Source organism: Microcebus murinus, chromosome 15, assembly GCF_040939455.1.
Source record: "Microcebus murinus isolate Inina chromosome 15, M.murinus_Inina_mat1.0, whole genome shotgun sequence".
In the NCBI taxonomy this organism is placed as follows: Eukaryota; Metazoa; Chordata; class Mammalia; order Primates; family Cheirogaleidae; genus Microcebus; species Microcebus murinus.
In genome coordinates this window covers 25778279-25796447 of record NC_134118.1, presented here as the reverse complement: position 1 = coordinate 25796447, position 18169 = coordinate 25778279, and the positions used below count along the sequence as shown (strand labels likewise).

General features: G+C 46.2%; 3 protein-coding genes across 3 annotated transcripts; 2 read left to right on the top strand and 1 right to left on the bottom strand.

Moving 5' to 3' along the window:
- Positions 1-458: 458 nt before the first annotated feature.
- On the bottom strand, positions 459-905 carry LOC105858731 (histone H2B type 2-E-like). The gene has a single exon (XM_012742063.3). It carries the CDS (start codon positions 857-859, stop codon positions 479-481), a length of 381 nt encoding a protein of 126 aa, XP_012597517.1. The 5' UTR covers positions 860-905; the 3' UTR covers positions 459-478.
- A 249-nt stretch (positions 906-1154) lies between these two features.
- Positions 1155-1868, top strand: LOC105858728 (histone H2A type 1-like). Its single transcript, XM_012742060.2, has one exon. It carries the CDS (start codon positions 1186-1188, stop codon positions 1576-1578), a length of 393 nt encoding a protein of 130 aa, XP_012597514.1. The 5' UTR covers positions 1155-1185; the 3' UTR covers positions 1579-1868.
- A 1141-nt stretch (positions 1869-3009) lies between these two features.
- On the top strand, positions 3010-5158 carry LOC105858726 (histone H3.1). Its single transcript, XM_076010771.1, has one exon. The coding sequence runs from the start codon at positions 3036-3038 to the stop codon at positions 3444-3446; it is 411 nt and encodes a 136-aa protein (XP_075866886.1). The 5' UTR covers positions 3010-3035; the 3' UTR covers positions 3447-5158.
- Positions 5159-18169: the final 13011 nt, after the last annotated feature.

The window sequence follows — 18169 nt, the reverse complement described above, 5'->3', positions numbered from 1 at the left end:
GCTCTTAGCTGCAGAGCCTGAGGCATTCCCGCATATAACGGAAAATTCACAATTTTACTTTCCACAGAAACTCTTTCAAAAGCACAACCCGGGTGAGACTATCTGGCAAATGGCGGCCCCTGGCGGGAATTTCAAATAGATCTGCGGCCCAATCAGTTACAAGGAGGGGGTGCATGCACTGGCAAAAGTCTAACCCAAAGAGAAATTTGGCTATTGTAGCTGAGAGCAAAATTACATGCCTCTTTTCCCCAAGGGCATCAAAGAACCCAAACTAAATTTGATAGGGCGTCTAAATACATATCCAAGAATGCGTGCCTTTTTATTTCTGTTACTTTTACCCTTTCGGGTTACCTTCTCTCCCAAACGCCAAGCCCTCCCCGAAGAAACTAGACTACAGGCAAAATGCATTAGCTCTTTTGTCTGAAAATGTGGGTGGCTCTGAAAAGAGCCTTTGGGGTGTGAGAGGCTGTGAGCGAGCTCACTTGGAGCTGGTGTACTTGGTGACGGCCTTGGTGCCCTCGGACACGGCGTGCTTGGCCAGCTCTCCCGGCAGCAGCAGGCGCACCGCCGTCTGGATCTCCCTGGAGGTGATGGTCGAGCGCTTGTTGTAATGCGCCAGGCGAGAGGCCTCGCCCGCGATGCGCTCGAAGATGTCGTTGACGAAGGAATTCATGATGCCCATGGCCTTCGAGGAGATGCCGGTGTCCGGGTGGACCTGCTTCAGCACCTTATACACGTAGATAGAATAGCTCTCCTTGCGGCTGCGCTTGCGCTTCTTGCCATCTTTTTTCTGAGCCTTGGTCACGGCTTTCTTAGAGCCCTTTTTTGAGGCCGGAGCAGATTTAGCCGGCTCAGGCATGGTGCAGAGGAGCCAAAGCACTTAAGAAAAAGTACTTGACAGAGAAAAGCGCAAGATTTAGGCAGGAGGAGCCCCTTTTATATATAGCTCACATGCAAATGAGGTTGAGTAAAGTCCTCTGTCTGATTGGACATCACTCGTGATGACGTTAATATCAATATTGTCCAATCAAAACACATACTTTAAGAAACCTTATTTGCCTCGTTTAAAACGGAACTGCAAGTTTAGCCGGTGGCCCAACTCATTTTTCGCGGTCAGCAACGGCTATAAAATGTGCGTTTTTGTGCTTTGAGATATTTCTTGTGTAAGTCACAGGAACTCCTATAATGTCTGGACGCGGCAAGCAGGGCGGTAAGACTCGCGCCAAAGCCAAGACCCGCTCTTCCCGGGCCGGACTCCAGTTCCCCGTGGGCCGGGTGCACCGCTTGCTCCGCAAGGGCAACTATGCCGAGCGGGTCGGAGCCGGCGCCCCGGTGTACCTGGCGGCGGTGCTGGAGTACCTGACCGCCGAGATCCTGGAGCTGGCGGGCAACGCGGCTCGCGACAACAAGAAGACGCGCATCATCCCGCGCCACCTGCAGCTGGCCATCCGCAACGACGAGGAGCTCAACAAGCTGCTGGGCAAAGTCACCATCGCTCAGGGCGGCGTCCTGCCCAACATCCAGGCCGTGCTGCTGCCCAAGAAGACCGAGAGTCACCAGAAGGCTAAGGGCAAATGAGGTCTGAATTCACAACAACTTAAAATTTCTCACTAAGGCCGGGCGCTGTGGCTCACGCCTGTAATCCTAGCTCTTGGGAGGCCGAGGCGGGCGGATTGCTCAAGGTCAGGAGTTCAAAACCAGCCTGAGCAAGAGCGAGACCCCGTCTCTACTATAAATAGAAAGAAATTAATTGGCCAACTGATATATATATAAAAAAAATTAGCCGGGCATGGTGGCGCATGCCTGTAGTCCCAGCTACCCGGGAGGCTGAGGCAGAAGGATCACGCGAGCCCAGGAGATTGAGGTTGCTGTGAGCTAGGCTGACGCCACGGCACTCACTCTAGCCTGGGCAACAAAGTGAGACTCTGTCTCAAAAAAAAAAAAAATTTTCTCACTAAAACCAGAAGCTCTTTTCAAAGCCACCCACCATTTCTGCGGAAGAACTGAGCACTGTTCTCTAAACCTATCATGAATGCCTGGCTAAATTTAAGCACGTGAAATAATAGTTTCACATTTGGATTGATATTAACTGATACCTGGTAAAGGCCATTAAATTTGTAGCTTGCTAAATTAATTATAATACCATGAAGCCAACCTCTATCGTCCCCTCCCCACAAACACCGTCCTGGGTCATTAAAACCACTTCCGGTGATTATTCCCGCGAAAATATTAAGTTGTATATATCAACATTTTTTTAGCTTTTCTGGGTCTTTACAGCAGGACCTGATAGTCCCTTAATCAACTAAAATCTCACTCCTAATTCAAAACGCTGTTTCCAGAGCTACCCACATTTACTGGAAAAGACCTAATAATTGACCGATGTAAACTCATAATCACTCTCCACATGCTGATTAAATCAAGCACGTGATTTACATGTTTAATAGTGCAATAAGCCATTTGATTGCATCAAAATCAGTTAATGAAGATATCAGATACTATTCATGGGTATCATTTAGTCAAGCACATACCAAACTCCTTACCCACACAAAGCTGAGCAAACTAAACTACTGGTGTTCCGGGGCCAATGTGCCAATCTATTTTTAAACTATTTTTCTGGGTCTTCGTAGTTATTAAAAGCAGATTTAATGAAACAGGAAACGGAACTACTTTTTAGAAAGATTAACAAATAATTCTAGTGTACTTTTTTTTGACATTATCTAAAACAGGAAAAGGCTCCTATGAAAATGAGTGTCTTCAAGAACAGTTAAGGCTGATTTCCTAAAGTTCCAGGTCAGATTCCCTTTTCATTGGGGTAATCTTAACTTGATTAGTCGAAAACAAACAGTAAAAATTAACAGCAAGGGGTGTGGGGGAACCGTTCAGAGGAAGTGGTAGGAACAAAACAGAGATTGTATTAAAAACCAATCAGGTTACTCCTACCACAGTTCTGACCAATCAGGATCAGATCATTGGTATAAATTCTGGTCGTGCCAGTATTTCTCCAGTTGCTTGCTTTGGAAGCACCGGTGTTGGAGATGGCTCGCACAAAGCAGACTGCTCGCAAGTCCACCGGCGGGAAGGCGCCGCGCAAGCAGCTGGCCACCAAGGCGGCCCGCAAGAGCGCACCGGCCACCGGCGGCGTGAAGAAGCCCCACCGCTACCGGCCTGGCACCGTAGCCCTGCGCGAGATCCGCCGCTACCAGAAGTCGACCGAACTGCTGATCCGCAAACTGCCTTTCCAGCGCCTGGTGCGTGAGATCGCGCAGGACTTCAAGACGGATCTGCGTTTCCAAAGCTCGGCAGTGATGGCGCTGCAGGAGGCCTGCGAGGCCTACCTGGTGGGCCTGTTCGAGGACACCAATCTGTGCGCCATCCACGCCAAGCGAGTGACTATCATGCCCAAGGACATCCAACTCGCGCGCCGCATCCGTGGCGAGCGAGCGTAAGCTGTCCTGGGGCGGGGCTTGCTTGCTTTCTCTTTCCCAAAGGCTCTTTTCAGAGCCATTCATGTGCTCATTGAGAGTGGCTGTTACGCAGTTAGGTCTTTAATATACAATTCTAAAATCTAGCTTGGGGAATACAAGAGCTGGACTTTTGTTTACCTGCTCGAAATAGACGTAGTAGTACATAAGTGCTCAGTAAATTCTAGCTGGAAAAGTGTATTGCTAATTTGCTGGATTTTTTTTTTTTTGAGACAGTCTCACAGGCATGTTCCACCATGCCCAGCTAATTTTTAATATATGTGTGTGTGTTTCCAGTTGTCCAGCTAATTTCTGTTTTTAGTAGAGCGAGTGTCTCGCTCAGGCTGGTTTCGAACTTCCGACCTTGAGCGGTTCGCCAGTCTCGGCCTCCCAGAGTGCTAGGATTACAGGTGTGAGCTACCGCGCCCAGCCCTAATTTGCTGCTTTTCAGTCACAAAATCACGGAGCCTTGGATAGTTATTAAGCATATCACACCTGCATCACTATTTTTAGTCCTATGGTAAGTAAATATGATATTGGCCCTCATTTTCACATGTTTTTGTATGTGCACCTGACAATAGCTCCCAGGGTAGATAGGGCATGTTACTCCATTTTAGTAACTGTAGAAAGTTTGTCTTTTCCAAAGGTACTCAAGCAGTGGGGGACAAACAAACCTAAGCTAGTAGATCTAAGTTTAGGATTCTTTCAAGAATCCCTAGATGGGAAGGAAGAGTTGTGGATAAGCTTCCAATGGCTATATAAAAATGATGTAGTTTAAAAGAAAACTGGGGCCTAATTTCCTTTAGGTGGAAAGGCAGAAGTTAGGTTGTTCTAATGTCTTCCCAAGTCTTCTAGCAAGGACATCTACTGAGGTTTCAGTCCTCTGAGAGCTGATATTTTAGCTGTATGGACTGGAGGGGACATTTTCTATTTGAAGCCTAAATTTGGGCATAGAATTGGTGGGCTTAGAAAAGTTCTTTGTCACTCTTCCTATCAAAAGGTAGCCTAATTCCTCTACTCTTTTTTTTTATTTATTTATTTATTTATTTATTTTTTCCATTTAAAAAGTTTGAGGATAATTCCTCTACTCTTGAGTGTAGGCACGATTGAGAGACTGGATTCTATTGAATAGAATAGAGCAGATGGCATAAAGTGAGAGTGAGGTACTTTGGAGTCTAGTTCATAAAAAGTATTGTGCTCTGGGGGACCTCAGCTGCTATGTTGGGAGGACATTCGGGTGGCCCTGTGGAGAGGCCTGCCTTGTAAGAAATTAAGGCCTTCCTCAACAGTCAGAAAGAGCAACCAACAGTCAGGTGAGTGATATATGCCCCAGTGAAGCCTCAAATGACTGTTGCCCCTGCTGACAGCTAGGTTCTTCATTCCCAGAGACCCTGAGCCAGAACCATGCAACTATGCCACTCTTGATTCCTGACCTTTAGAAAATGTGTGAGATAATGAATTTGTTGTTTTAAGCTGCTAACTTCTTGGACGATTTGTTACACAGCAGTAAATTCTTGATGCAATTGGAAAAACAAGAAGAGTTTGGAGTCATCCACTAGACTACACTAGTCTAAATGAGATGATCATATCCCACACTCTGCACCTCACCACAGGGAAGTCTGGACTTCCAGGAACTTGCCTGTCATCGCTCAGAAATCAGCAGGATTTATTTTTGTTGCTATCCAGAGAAGCTGGAAACCAGAGCTTAGTGCTGCTAAGGATTTAGAAAGAGGATGAAGCTATTGATAACCACCTGGTATGGTCACCTCTGGCTATCAGCTTTGGAAAAAAACTTTTTTTTTCCTTCAGTTCAACCTAGCAATGGATAAGACTTCAAGGAATCAATTTTTGTATTATTACAACAGATATTGATTTATAAACCAATATTCTGTTTTTTTAACTTACTATTTCCCACTAGAATAGGTAACAATTAGCACTTTACTTTATAAAGTTTTTTCACAGTTATTTAATATTATCAAACTTTATGTATGTACGTATGTTTGAGGCAGAATCTTGCTTTGTCTTCCTGGCTAGAGCACCCTGGTGTCAGCCTAGCTTATAGCAACCTCAATTTCCTGGGCTCAAGTGATCCTCCTGTCTCAGCCTCCTGAGTAGTTGGGACTACCTGGCACGTGCTACCACATCCAGCTAATTTTTTCTATTTTTAGTAGAGATGGGTCTCTTGCTCAGGCTGATCTCAAATTCCTGAGCTCAAGAGATCATCCCCAGACTGGGCCTCCCAGAGTGCTAGCATTACAGGCATTAGCCACTGCCCACACTCTCCAACACCCCCCAACTATTTATTTTTTTAGAGATGGGTCTTGCTCTGTCACCCAGGCTGGAGTGCAGTGGGATGATCATAGCTCACTGCAGCCTCCAACTCCTGGGTTCAAGGGTTCTTCCTGCCTCAGCCTCCCAAGGAGCTGGGATTACAGGAGTGGGCCACTGTGCCCAGCTATCATCAAACTTGATTATTAAGAAAATTAAGAAAATTGTAGGTAGTAAGGAATTAGAAAACGTAATAAGAACACAGCTATTTCATAAACAGGAAGTCTTGGGGGAGTTTGGTGTTAATGCATGCTAGCCTAGAGATTAGAGCTGAATCTTTTTCTCTCTCTCAGCAGCTATGTCTAGTTTTCAGAAAATTTCTACTGATCAGAGGTACCATCTCCACTGGTCAGATATATTATATTTGTTACATAAACCATTACAAATCAATATTCTGTGACTCTCCCTTTTCCAGACCCCACATCAGTTTATACTAATGTTGGGGAGGATAAGTATCTTCTTTCTACTCATCTTAAGTTTTTTGGTGGGGGCTCTGGTAACAAAAGACAGATTAATGTGAGAAATTTATTTCACATAATTTTTATGTGACATAGGAGCCTTCATAAGGAAATGAAGACCTACAGGAGAGGTTAAACCTCAGAGTTTTTATAATAGATTTCATGAAGAGTGGAGAGTATTGGAGAAATGTGATAAGACAAACAGTATAAGCAAGCTGGGGGACACTTAGCAAGGCCTGTTCATTCATACTCCTCTCTGTGTCCTTTGTCTTCAAAGATAAAGATGCTCCTCATTCCTTTTCTCTGGGGATAGAGAGGGCACCTCTCACTTGAGGGTCATATGACCTGCTTCAAGGAAAGGTAGAAAGTCCATCCTGTACATGCTGTTTCTCAAATTCCTTCAGCTTAATTATTCAATATCCCAAGATGATATACTTTAGGGTGGCAATAAGTAACAATAAGTAATCCAATAAGTAAAAATTAATTGGATTATAGGTTATTTCAAATGCCATTTTCTTTAAGAGTATTAAGGGAAGTTTTTCTATGAAATAGGTACTTTACTTTCCTCAAGAGATTGCTTTTGTTGGGGCTCAGAAAACAGTACCCCAAAATGATGGCCTCAGTAGTGTAAGGTTTTTCGGCGGCGACAAGAAAGATAGACAGAAAGGAGTGGGTCCCAAACCATGTGGCTTTATTATACACTTGAGGATGAGGTTCTGGGGCCCCAAGAGAGGGGGGGCCCCAGAAGGTGCCCCTGTTTGAAGGGGCTGAGGCCTTTTATACCCTTTGGGCCTGGCTAGGGACTTTTGGCCAGAAGAGCTGGGGATTTTAGGAGGGGCTGGAGGTATTTGTGGAATCCAAGAGCCTAAATGTTCTTATCCAGGTGGACATCTGGGTGTGGTTCCTCTCAACGGGGTCTGGTCTCATGAGCCTTTTCCTTTTTGATCTAGAGAAGGGAGGGGGCCCGCCACCAGCCTTACAAATAGAAGCCTCAGAAGCAAAAGTTTTTCTCTGACCTTTTCTTCCTGTCTCTCAGTCCCATTCTCCCTCAAGCCTAGCCATGGAAACTAGAATCCCTATTCTGGTAGTTGATCATAGAAACCAGAACCCCTTTTCTTGAAAGTGTAACAGAGTAGTCACCCCTCCTCCCATAGATATGGAAGGGGGGAATATGTAACAGAAGAAATGGCTTGAAAAATGGCAAAAATGTTTTATGTCTCTTTAAAACATCCCCCACTCCTTTTGGAGAACTAGGCCCTGCATCCTTGCCTCAGGCCAGTGGTTGGGAGGGACGGAGGAATGTTTTTTTTTTCTTTGTGCCATAGACGAAGGCTCCAGGGAATTGTCTGGGTGGAGGGCACAAGATCATCTTAGCTGAAGATGGGATTTATCCTGGTGGAGGTCTCCATATTATCTTAACTGAAGATAGGGATGAATCTGAACAGAGGTCATGAGATTGTTTTAGCCAAAGATGAGATTGATCAGAACCTTTAAAAGCTCTGTACTTCTGCTCAGGTGGGGGATAGTGGTACTTTGACATGGGAGTCTGCCAACCTCTTCATTTGCAGGCAAATTAATATATTCTTTCCTTCTTCTCAAACCACTTGTCCTTGTTCTTCTGATGTGGCCTCAAGGACAGTGCCAAAGTTTCAGTAACAAAAGCCAGCCATGGAACCTAAAAATATTCTATGTAAAAACTGGCCATTAAGAAATTATCTCACTTACCTTGTTTGACTGTAGGTCGTAAGACCCTCATTCCAGAGAGGTTCCTGCTCCACATCGAGAAGGAAGGAATGCATGCTCAGAAAAGTCAAGAAGATCCTAGATAGCCAGGCCTTCCTGGCTTTCCCCACTCAGTATATTAACATTAGGTCATACCTGTTTTGTCTAATCATATTTCTACATGGCTGTGCATACTTTATTATCCTTAAGTATAAAAATGTACAATTTCCCATGTATCTTTCTGAAGGCTCTTATATATACACATTAAATTAATTTATATGCCTTTTCTCCAACTAATCTGCACCTTGTCAGTGATTTGTCAGCCTTGGTCCTTATTATATCTTATTTCAGAAGAAAAATGAGTAAACTGTTGAGACGTAATACATAATTACTAGGAAGAATGAATGAATCAGGGAATAGATTAGCTTATAAATGTTTCTCTTGGGAAACTGAATGAGGCTAGGAGACATATCTTATTAAAGGATCTGTTCAGGTGTGGTTACATTCTTGGTCTTCTCTACTGCAATAGATAATGATATAACATGAGATAATGAGCTTTCTATTTTGGGGAAGGAAAAACAGTTGTTCTCCTTGGTGGATCTGTCAGGTCATTATGTAGAGAGGAGAAAAGACTCTTTCAGCCTCTGTTGATCTCTAAAGTCCTTTAATTGAAAATACTCATTAAACCAGTAAGCCATACTTTGGGGTGAACTTCCCTGAGCTCCTTCAACCCAAAGATACTGGGGAAAACCATCTAGTGTTATGCTTAGGTTCAACAAAGTATAGACAGCCGTGCAGAAACATGATTGGACAAAAAGGATGTGATCTAAAGCTAATAGACCAAGTGGGGCAAACTCAGCAAGGCCTATCTAGATTTAGCTTGGCCTTTCTGTGCAGCATTCCTTCCTTTTGAGTGTGAGGCCAGGCCTTCTCTGGAATGGGAGTCTTATGACTCACAAACAAGGTAGGCCAGATAATTTCTCACTATAAATGGCACTAAAAGGCAGAGGGAAAGTTAGAGTAATATTTTTAGGTTTTCAATTAAAAAAAAAAGCCAAACTCTGTAAAATAATTTTAAAGAGATTTATTCTGAGCCAAATTTGAGGATCACGACCCAGAGCCACGCCCAAGAAGGCTCTAGCAAGTAGACTTGCTGTGATTGGTTACAGTTGGGTTTATACATTTCAGGGAGACAGGGGTTACAGGTAAAGTTATAAATTAATATGTGAGAGGCACACATTGGCTTGGCCCAAACAGATGGGCCATCTTGAAGGGGGAGCTTATAGGTTATAGGTGGGTTTAAAGATTCTTTGACTTGTAATTGGTTAAAGACATGAAGCTTTGTCTAAAGCTGGCATCCTCAAACTATGGCCCACAGGCCACATGTGGGTGTTTTTGCCCATTTGTTTTTTTACTTAAAAATAAGATATGTGCAGTGTGCATAGGAATTTGTTCATAGTTTTTTTTTGAGACAGAGTCACACTTTGTTGTCCAGACTAGAGTGAGTGCAGTGACATCAGCCTAGCTCACAGCAACCTCAATCTCCTGGGCTCAAGTGATCCTTCTGCCTCAGCCTCCCGAGTAGCTGGGACTACAGGCATGTGCTACCATGCCCAGCTAATTTTTTGTATATATATTTTTAGTTGGTCGATTCATTTCTTTCTATTTTTAGTAGAGACAGGGGTCTCACTCAAGTTGGTTTCGAACTCCTGACCTTGAGCCATCCGCCCGGCTTCCCAGAGTGCTAGGATTATAGGCGTGAGCCACTGCGCCCGGCCTGTTCATAGTTTTTTTAAAACTATAGTCCGGCTCTCCAATGGTCTGAGGGACAGTGAACTGACCCCCTGTTTAAAAAGTTTGAGGACCCCTGGTGTAAAGGCTTGGAATGTTTGAACATAAGGAGCTATTTATCAGAGATAAGCCACAGGAAATTTGTTGTGTAAATTGAGGACCAGCAGGTTCCTCTAGCATAGCCTTTGACCTTTAAAGAGTCACAAAGGATGTCTCCAAGAAGGGAGGGAGGAATGATGAGGCATGTCTGATCTCCCTCCTTGTGGCAGGCAATTTAGTTTTAGGATATTCCTTTGGCCAAGAGGTGGTCCATTCATTCAGCCAGTGGGGGCGGGGGTGAGGCTTAAGATTTTATTTTAGTTCACAAGGTTTTATTTTTATGGCTGGCTTTGGGAAAAAGGAATTATGGTTTTCATGACCTGTCCAGACCCGCGGGACCTTCTGTTACTCGCGGGGGTCAAGGGGGACCTTGCCTGAAAGAGATGGGCGAGAGAAAGGAATGAGACCAACCAAAGGGTTGTCAAGGTCTGCTTTACTTAGATCCTTTGTTGGTTTTCTAAGCATACAGAAACAATGAAGTAGGGAGGGGGGTGGGGGTTAGGGTTGATCAATTACAAACAGCCTCAGGCAGCAAGCCTGGAATATCTTGCAGTTTTTTCCTGGAATGGTCCTTAAGCACTTTTTGGCAACTCAGGGTATTTTCTGCTCAGGGTATTTCTGGGTTAAGAACTTCAAAGGCCTCGGTTCCCAACATCTCTCCCTCTCTTTATTAATATGAGGGAGATTTATACAGGTTGGTGGAGAGCCTGTCTTAGGCTACGCGATGGGCTTCCGCGACCAGCACCCCAAATATAAGATCTGGTGATTAACGTGAAGGTGAGGCCTCTGTCTTAGGCTATGTAGGTGGCATCCTGCTCCGGCACTTCTGATTATGAAGTGTGCTCCCGGGCACGGACCTACAATATTCCCGTCATGGAGTTACCTCACTGCTGGCGGGGGTGTGCATCTGGTACGCGGCATCGCGATAATCCCGTCATGGGCGTCTCCACAGCCTTTGGAACCAACTGTGTTCCATGTCTGAGGCAAGGTCTGAGAAATTTAGACCTTCAGTGGGTGTGTTGGGAGACTCTTCATGGAGGTCTTCTCTGGAGCCTCTTAGTTCTAGCCGTTGGTAAAACACGGAGACCGATTTTTGTGTGGCTGTGTCTACCTGCCACGTATAATTGTAGACCTGATGGATGTTGGCTGCGGTGGTGCTCTCAATCGTGACCAGAACCAGGCACAGGAGGGGCAGCGCCTTCTCTCGGGGAGTCATTGTATTTCTGGAAGAGAACAGAATTAAGAATTCTTCTCAGGGGATTCCCTGGGTGGGTTATATAACTTAATCGCTCTCTCTGGTAGCCATCTGGCATTTCTTGCCTGGGTATCGTAGATGCAGGCATGTCCTTTTCCCCATATGAGGACAGGGTCAGGCCCCAGCCATTTGCCTGTAAGCGGCTCTTTCCATAAGGCCTGTGCATAAGTATCGGTGGTGGATGGGTGCCAAAGGCGGTCGGCAGCTGTTTTACCGGCGGTGTCAAAGGTGAGAAAATTTAAAATGAACAGAGCATGATTAAGCAGGGTTTTGGAATTACCTGTCAAAGGGCACAAAATTCCTCCTCCCGATTGTAGTTTGGAGAGCGTATTTTTTAACGTCTGATGAGCTCTCTCTACAATACCCTGGCCCTGAGGGTTGTATGGAATGCCTGTAACATGCTTAATGCCTAGCTGAGCACAAAAGCTTTTGAAGTTGGAGCTGACATATCCCGGGCCATTGTCAGTCTTAATAACTTTAGGCTGAGGGAGGGAGGTGAGACAGGCTATAACATGACTAATAACGTGGCAGGTGGCTTCACCTGTTTGTAGGGAAGCAAAGATAAATCTACTACAAGTATCTATAGAGACATGTACATATTTAAGCTTTCCGAAAGGGGTGTAATGAGTGACATCCATCTGCCAGAGCTCCCCAGGGATCAGGCCGCGAGGGTTGACTCCTAGGTGTGGCTCAGGGAGAAGGGTAAAACAGGCCCTGCATTGGCGGACGATTTCTCTGGCTTGTTCTCTAGTAATAGAGAATTTAAGTCTGAGGGTATGGGCATTGAGATGGTGTAAATTATGAGCTTGGCGTGCAGCGCAAACAGGATCAACAGTGATAGTGTGAACAGCGCCTGCAAGGCGAGTCGCCTGATCAACAAGATTATTTCCAGCTACTAGAGGCCCAGGAAGGCCAGTGTGGGCACGAATATGACCTATGAAAAAGAGCGCAGAACGGGCGTGAATGAGTCTTTGTAGTTGCTGGAACATTTGAGTGGTATTGTTGGAGGGCTGAATATGAGGCACAGTTTCTAAGGTGGCGACAGCATGAGCAACATAGGAACTATCAGTATACAAGTTAAATGGCGACTGATCTACGTTTTTGAAGACTGTGACTAAGGCTGCTAACTCAACGAGTTGAGCAGAGGAGAACCCGGTGGGAAAACTGCAAACCTGGCCATTAATGCTATAGAACGCGGTGCCTGAGGAGGATCCGTCGGTAAAGACTAAGACGGCTCCTGGAATGGGGGAGACTCTTGTTTTTTTGGGAAATATTACAGGTGTCCGATAGAGGAACTGAATTAGTTTATCAGGGGGGTAATGATTATCTAGTTTGCCCTGGAAAGACGTACAGTTAACTGCCCAATCATCATCATTCTGTATTAGCCACCGAATTTGGGAAGCATTGTAAGGGAGTATTATGATATCTGGATCCTTTCCAAAGAGCTTAAGGGAGTTTTCTCGCCCCAAGCGAATAATCTTAGCTACTAAGTAAGGGTAGGTGGGAAGAACTTTAGGGGAGGAAGCTGATAGGTGAACCCAAAAAAGAGGCTTGCCCTGCCAAAAGAGTCCCGTGGGCGAAAAGGGGGTGGGGAGGACAATGAAGTACAAGGGGAAATCGGGGGAGAAGTAGCCAATGGCCTGGGCATTTATGGCCTGCTCGACTAAATCAAGTGCTTGCTGCCCTTCTTTAGTTAGGGAGTGTGGATTGGCATCTCCCTGCAGGATGTCAAATAGGGGTTTTAACTGTCCTGTGGTGAGTCTCAAATATGGGTGAAGCCAATTAATGTCGCCTAGAAGACGCTGAAAATCATTAAGGCATTGAAGAGAGTCCTTTCTGATTTGTACCTTTTGGGAGAGGACCTTATTGGGGAACAATTCAAAGCCTAGGAACAGGTGAGGGGGGCAGACCTGAATCTTTTCAGGGGACAAGCGGAGGCCTCGAGCTTGTAAGGCTGAGACAACCTGCATGGTAACTTGATGTAAGTTTGCCTCGTCGGCCCCGGCGAGAAGAATGTCATCCATATAATGAATTATATATAGCTGAGGATATTGAATTCTAAAGGAATCAATTGTCTGAGCTACATATTTTTGGCAAAGGGTAGGGCTGTTGGCCATGCCTTGAGGCAATACTCGCCATTGGAAGCGCAGAGAAGGTCCTATACAGTTTACTACCGGGAGACTGAACGCAAAGCGTTTGCAATCATCTGGGTGCAATGGTATGGAGAAGAAGCAGTCTTTTAGGTCAATGACTATTTTATAGTAGCCTTTGAGGATAGCTACAGGCGAAGGCAAACCAGGCTGGAGTGCCCCTATGGGAACCATTGTTTGGTTAACAGCCCGTAAGTCTTGTAGCAGCCGCCATTTGCCAGTCCTTTTTTGAATGACGAAAATGGGGGTGTTCTATGGTGAAGTAGAGGGCTCTATGTGTCTGGCAGCTAATTGTTCCTGCACTAATGCTGTAGCTGCGGCTAGTTTGTTAGATGGGAGGGGCCACTGATCGATCCAGACAGGTGAGTCACTTTTCCAAGTGATTTTATCTGCCTGAAGTGCAGGGGGATCAATGGCCCTTACGAAAAATGGTCTTTGAACCCTAGTCCTGATCTGTCTGACTTAGGGAGGGTGGTTAAGGGTGCTTAGTCCCTGACTCTCTTTGCCTAAACCCTGTCCTGGGAGGAATCCCTGTTTAAGCATTTGGCTGGCTACAACTTCACTGGGGCTACACATAATGACATTCGTTTGTGTAAGGATATCACGCCCCCATAAGTTAACGGGTAGGTTTGGGACTACAAAGGGTTGAGTGGTACCTCTGTTTCCCTCAGGGTCTTCCCATATTAAAATTTTTGAGCTCTGGAGAGTATCTTTTTTTTTTTTTTTTTTGAGACAGAGTCTCACTTTGTTGCCCAGGCTAGAGTGAGTGCCGTGGCGTCAGCCTAGCTCACAGCAACCTCAAACTCCTGGGCTCGAGTGATCCTTCTGCCTCAGCCTCCCCAGTAGCTGGGACTACAGGCATGCGCCACCATGCCCGGCTAATTTTTTATATATATATCAGTTGGCCAATTAATTTCTTTGTATTTATAGTAGAGACGGGGTCTCACTCTTGCTCAGGCTGGTTTTGAACTCCTGACCTTGAGCAATCCGCCCGCCTCGGCCTCCCAAGAGCTAGGATTACAGGCGTGAGCCACAGCGCCCGGCCTGGAGAGTATCTTTAGACTGTCCTATACCTTGCAAGTGTGTAAGGGAGGGCTGCAGTGGCCATGAATCGGGCCAGGCGTCTTGGGCAATAACCGTGGAATCGGCGCCTGAATCAAGAAGGCCTTCAAAAAGTTTACCATCTAATTTTAGTCGCAGGGTGGGCCGTTCTTTGGTGATAGCTTGGACCCAATAGAGATCAGAAGAGCCAGGGCAGGAAGCACCTCGGTTAGAGGCGATGTCTGGGAAGGATGTATTAAGGGGCAAGGGTAATGCCTGAGCTAAGCGCTGGCCCTTAGAGACATACACAGGGCCGGTAAGCGCACTGGCTAAGATGTTAATTTCCCCAGTAAAGTCACTATCTACTATGGAGGGGTGGACTATGAGCCCTGCAAGAGTGGAGGAGGCTCGGCCCAGAATAAAAAAGAACATGTTAGCCGGTGGGGGTCCAAATGAGCCAGTGGGCAAAATTTGAACACCATCTTCAGGTCTTAATATTGTGTCAGAGGAGGCACACAAGTCCACTCCTATGCTCCCTGTGGTTGCTCGGAGGAGTCTAGAGTCTGGGGGCTCTCTTGTGGGCTGTTCCCCGAGGCCGACTGAAATTGAATAGGGCGAGGGGCCTGGGGCTGGCCCCTCAGGCCGTTTCCCGAGAGGGGGGGCAAGGGGTTTCCAAAGACATCAGTCTTGGAGCGGTGCTGATTGGCCCAATGCTTTCCCCTCTTACAGAGAGGACAGAGGGAGGAGGGCTGGGCTGGCCTGCCTGGCGGCTCACTGAGGTTAGGGGTAGCAAAGGAGGTGGCTAAGGGGCATTGCCTCGCAAAGTGCCCTGGTTGACCGCATTTAAAGCAGTCCCTCTGTGCCGCGGTCCCTTGGATGGCGGCCCCAACCGCAAGCTGCACGGCCTGCGATACCTTATGGGCGAAGGGGTCAACATCATTACACATTCTAATCATGTCATTAAGGTCTTTATTTTTGAGTTTGCCCCTGAGGATGGCCCTGCAAGTACTGTTGGCATTTTCATAGGCTAATTGTTTAATAAGCCTATTATTCTCATCCTCGTGTCCGAGGGTTCGTTCAGCAGACTCTAAAAGCCTGCCCACAAATTCACTAAAACCCTCTTGAGCTCCCTGGGTGATTTTTGTCAGGGGAGTAAGAACAGATCCCGTAGAGGGAAGTGTTCGCCAAGCGCCGAAGGCGGCCGCGGCGGTCTGAGACAAAAGTCCAATTGAGAGTCTCCTTTGGCGCTGTTCAGAGGCAAATTTCCCTTGTCCGCTAAGCTTTTCAAGGGTCCAAGATGCAGAATTGGGGTTTTTTAAATTATTAGCAGCCGTGGTCTGACAGCGGTCGAGAAAGTCGGCCTTCCAAGAGAGGAACTGTCTGCGAGAAAGGACCGCCTGTACTAGTTTGACCCATTCTCCGGGGAGCAGGTAGCCGCCCCCCGGGGCTGCCTCTAGGAGGGAATAGGTAAAGGGTGCATTGGGCCCATACGCCCTAACAGCAGAATTCAGTTCTTTTAAGGTTTTAAATTTTAGTCTGCGAAATTCAGTGGGCTCTGAGTCTGTTTCTTCTGGGAGGTCATCGCTCTCGCTTTCTCTTTCCCTCCTTTCCGTATCCTCATTATCTGAATCTTGGGGCAGGGACTGGCTCGAAGAAGGGGCGGCAAGGTCTCCTTGCCTATTAGACCTGGTAACTACCGGGAATGCTAGGGCTTTATGGGAGGACTTTAAGGATTTCTTATTTAAGGTGGCATATGATTGGGCGGTCTCATGATGTGGGTGGCTAATGAAGACCGAATCTTTAAGCGTATCTTGGAGGGAGGACAAATCTTTGGAAAGCTGGGCAAACTCTTTTTGGAGTTGTAAGACATCCTTTAATTGCGTAACCCTTTGACTTAAGTCTTTTTTGGCACGCAAAAGTAAGGGCATTGTAAGGGGAGGCATTAATGAAGGTGCGCAAATCTGGGGCGTGTAAGGAGGCGGCCATTTGGGATCGTGATATTGGGCCGCTTCCTCTCTGATGGTTGCCTCTTCGGCGGGGTCGAGGGGTTGTTGGAGGGGTTGTTTTTTGAATACCGGGTAATTGAATGCATGAGGGGCTGTACCCTCGGGCAAGGGAGGATAGAGGGTCTTGGTGTCTGGCCTACTAATCGGGGACTCGTCTCTAGATGTCTGGAGCTCAGTTGAGGGGTCCTGAGGGGGCATATTAATACAAACTGAGGGGCAAGGGGAAGGACATGTTGGTCTCTTAGGATCATTAGAAGCTGGCCCTTCAGCCCTCTTTAAAGACGTTCTCGAAGCGGACCGCGACACGGGTTGGAGGCAGAATTCTGCTACTGAGAGCAGCTGCTTTTTATTGGGGTCTGAATCTGCCCCTTCAACAATATCTCTGATTAGTCCCCAGTACGAAAAAACAGATACAGGGACGGCATCTGGGCCCTGATTCAGAAGTAAATCGTTTAAATCTCTACCTACTTTTTGCCATTTGTGTGGGTGAATCTCAGGTCCACCAATAATAAACCAAGGACAAGCACGATCAATGAACATAAAAAACTTTACTAAGTCTTTTTTCTTAACTCTAATTCCTCTCTCTCTGAGTGAGGCCTTGAGATCCTTGATAAAAACGGCCTCTTTAGACAATGAATGGCCCATCTCCAAGCGGTGACAATGTAAAAATTTACTCACCAGACTGTCGACTCTGTGAGCGGCAGAACGAGGGTCTCTGTAGGGTTTCCTTCAGCCGAAGAGCGCACCTCGGTGTCACCCGACAAAGGTCTGTACCTCGGGCCCCACGTTGGGCGCCACTTGTCCCAGCCCGCGGGACCTTCTGTTACTCGCGGGGGTCAAGGGGGACCTTGCCTGAAAGAGATGGGCGAGAGAAAGGAATGAGACCAACCAAAGGGTTGTCAAGGTCTGCTTTACTTAGATCCTTTGTTGGTTTTATAAGCATACAGAAACAATGAAGTAGGGAGGGGGGCGGGGTTAGGGTTGATCAATTACAAACAGCCTCAGGCAGCAAGCCTGGAATATCTTGCAGTTTTTTCCTGGAATGGTCCTTAAGCACTTTTTGGCAACTCAGGGTATTTTCTGCTCAGGGTATTTCTGGGTTAAGAACTTCAAAGGCCTCGGTTCCCAACAATGACCCACTTTGTAACTGTAATAGGTTCCTTGCCAGATTCCCATGGCAAGTCAATCCAGTGATATTATAGGTTGCTGCAGAGAAGGAGGTTTAATAATATAGCTGCCAAAGGAGAAGAAAGGAAACCTCAAATCTGCCTCCCCGAGTTTGGGGCTCAGGATTTTAAAGAGTTGGGTGGGCTGAAATGTGAAGATCACTGATTGGTTGAAGACAGCAGAGAGGTCATGGGACAGGGAGATGAAGAAACTGCATTCTCAAGTAGATTGGGTTCCTCAGATGGGGGTCTACAAACTGTTTGGCATCAGCTGTTCTGCAGCAATTCAGGATCTTCAGCAATTCTTAAACAAAAACCTAACGATTTAAGGGCAGAGATTCCATTTACAAGAACAATGGGAATGCAAATTAATTCTTAAGTCTTTATGGTTCCAACTTCTGAAATCTGTGTAGCAACAATGGAGAGACAAATGCTCAGCATCTAGTGCTACTTGATTTTCCCTTACAAGGAAAGTGCCAAAGTATAGCCTGATTAATGCTTAATTATAACCATATTTGGTTCAGAATTCTTTTTAATGTGGTTTCAACTTGAAGAGGGAGTCGAGTTCCTTTGGCCAGCCTTGGGGGAGAATAAGGGGCCAGAGACAGGAGGGCAGGAGGTTAGAAAAAATCTTTTTGCTTCTGAGGCCTTCATTTTGGGGTATCATTTTCTGAACCCCAATACTTTTTTGC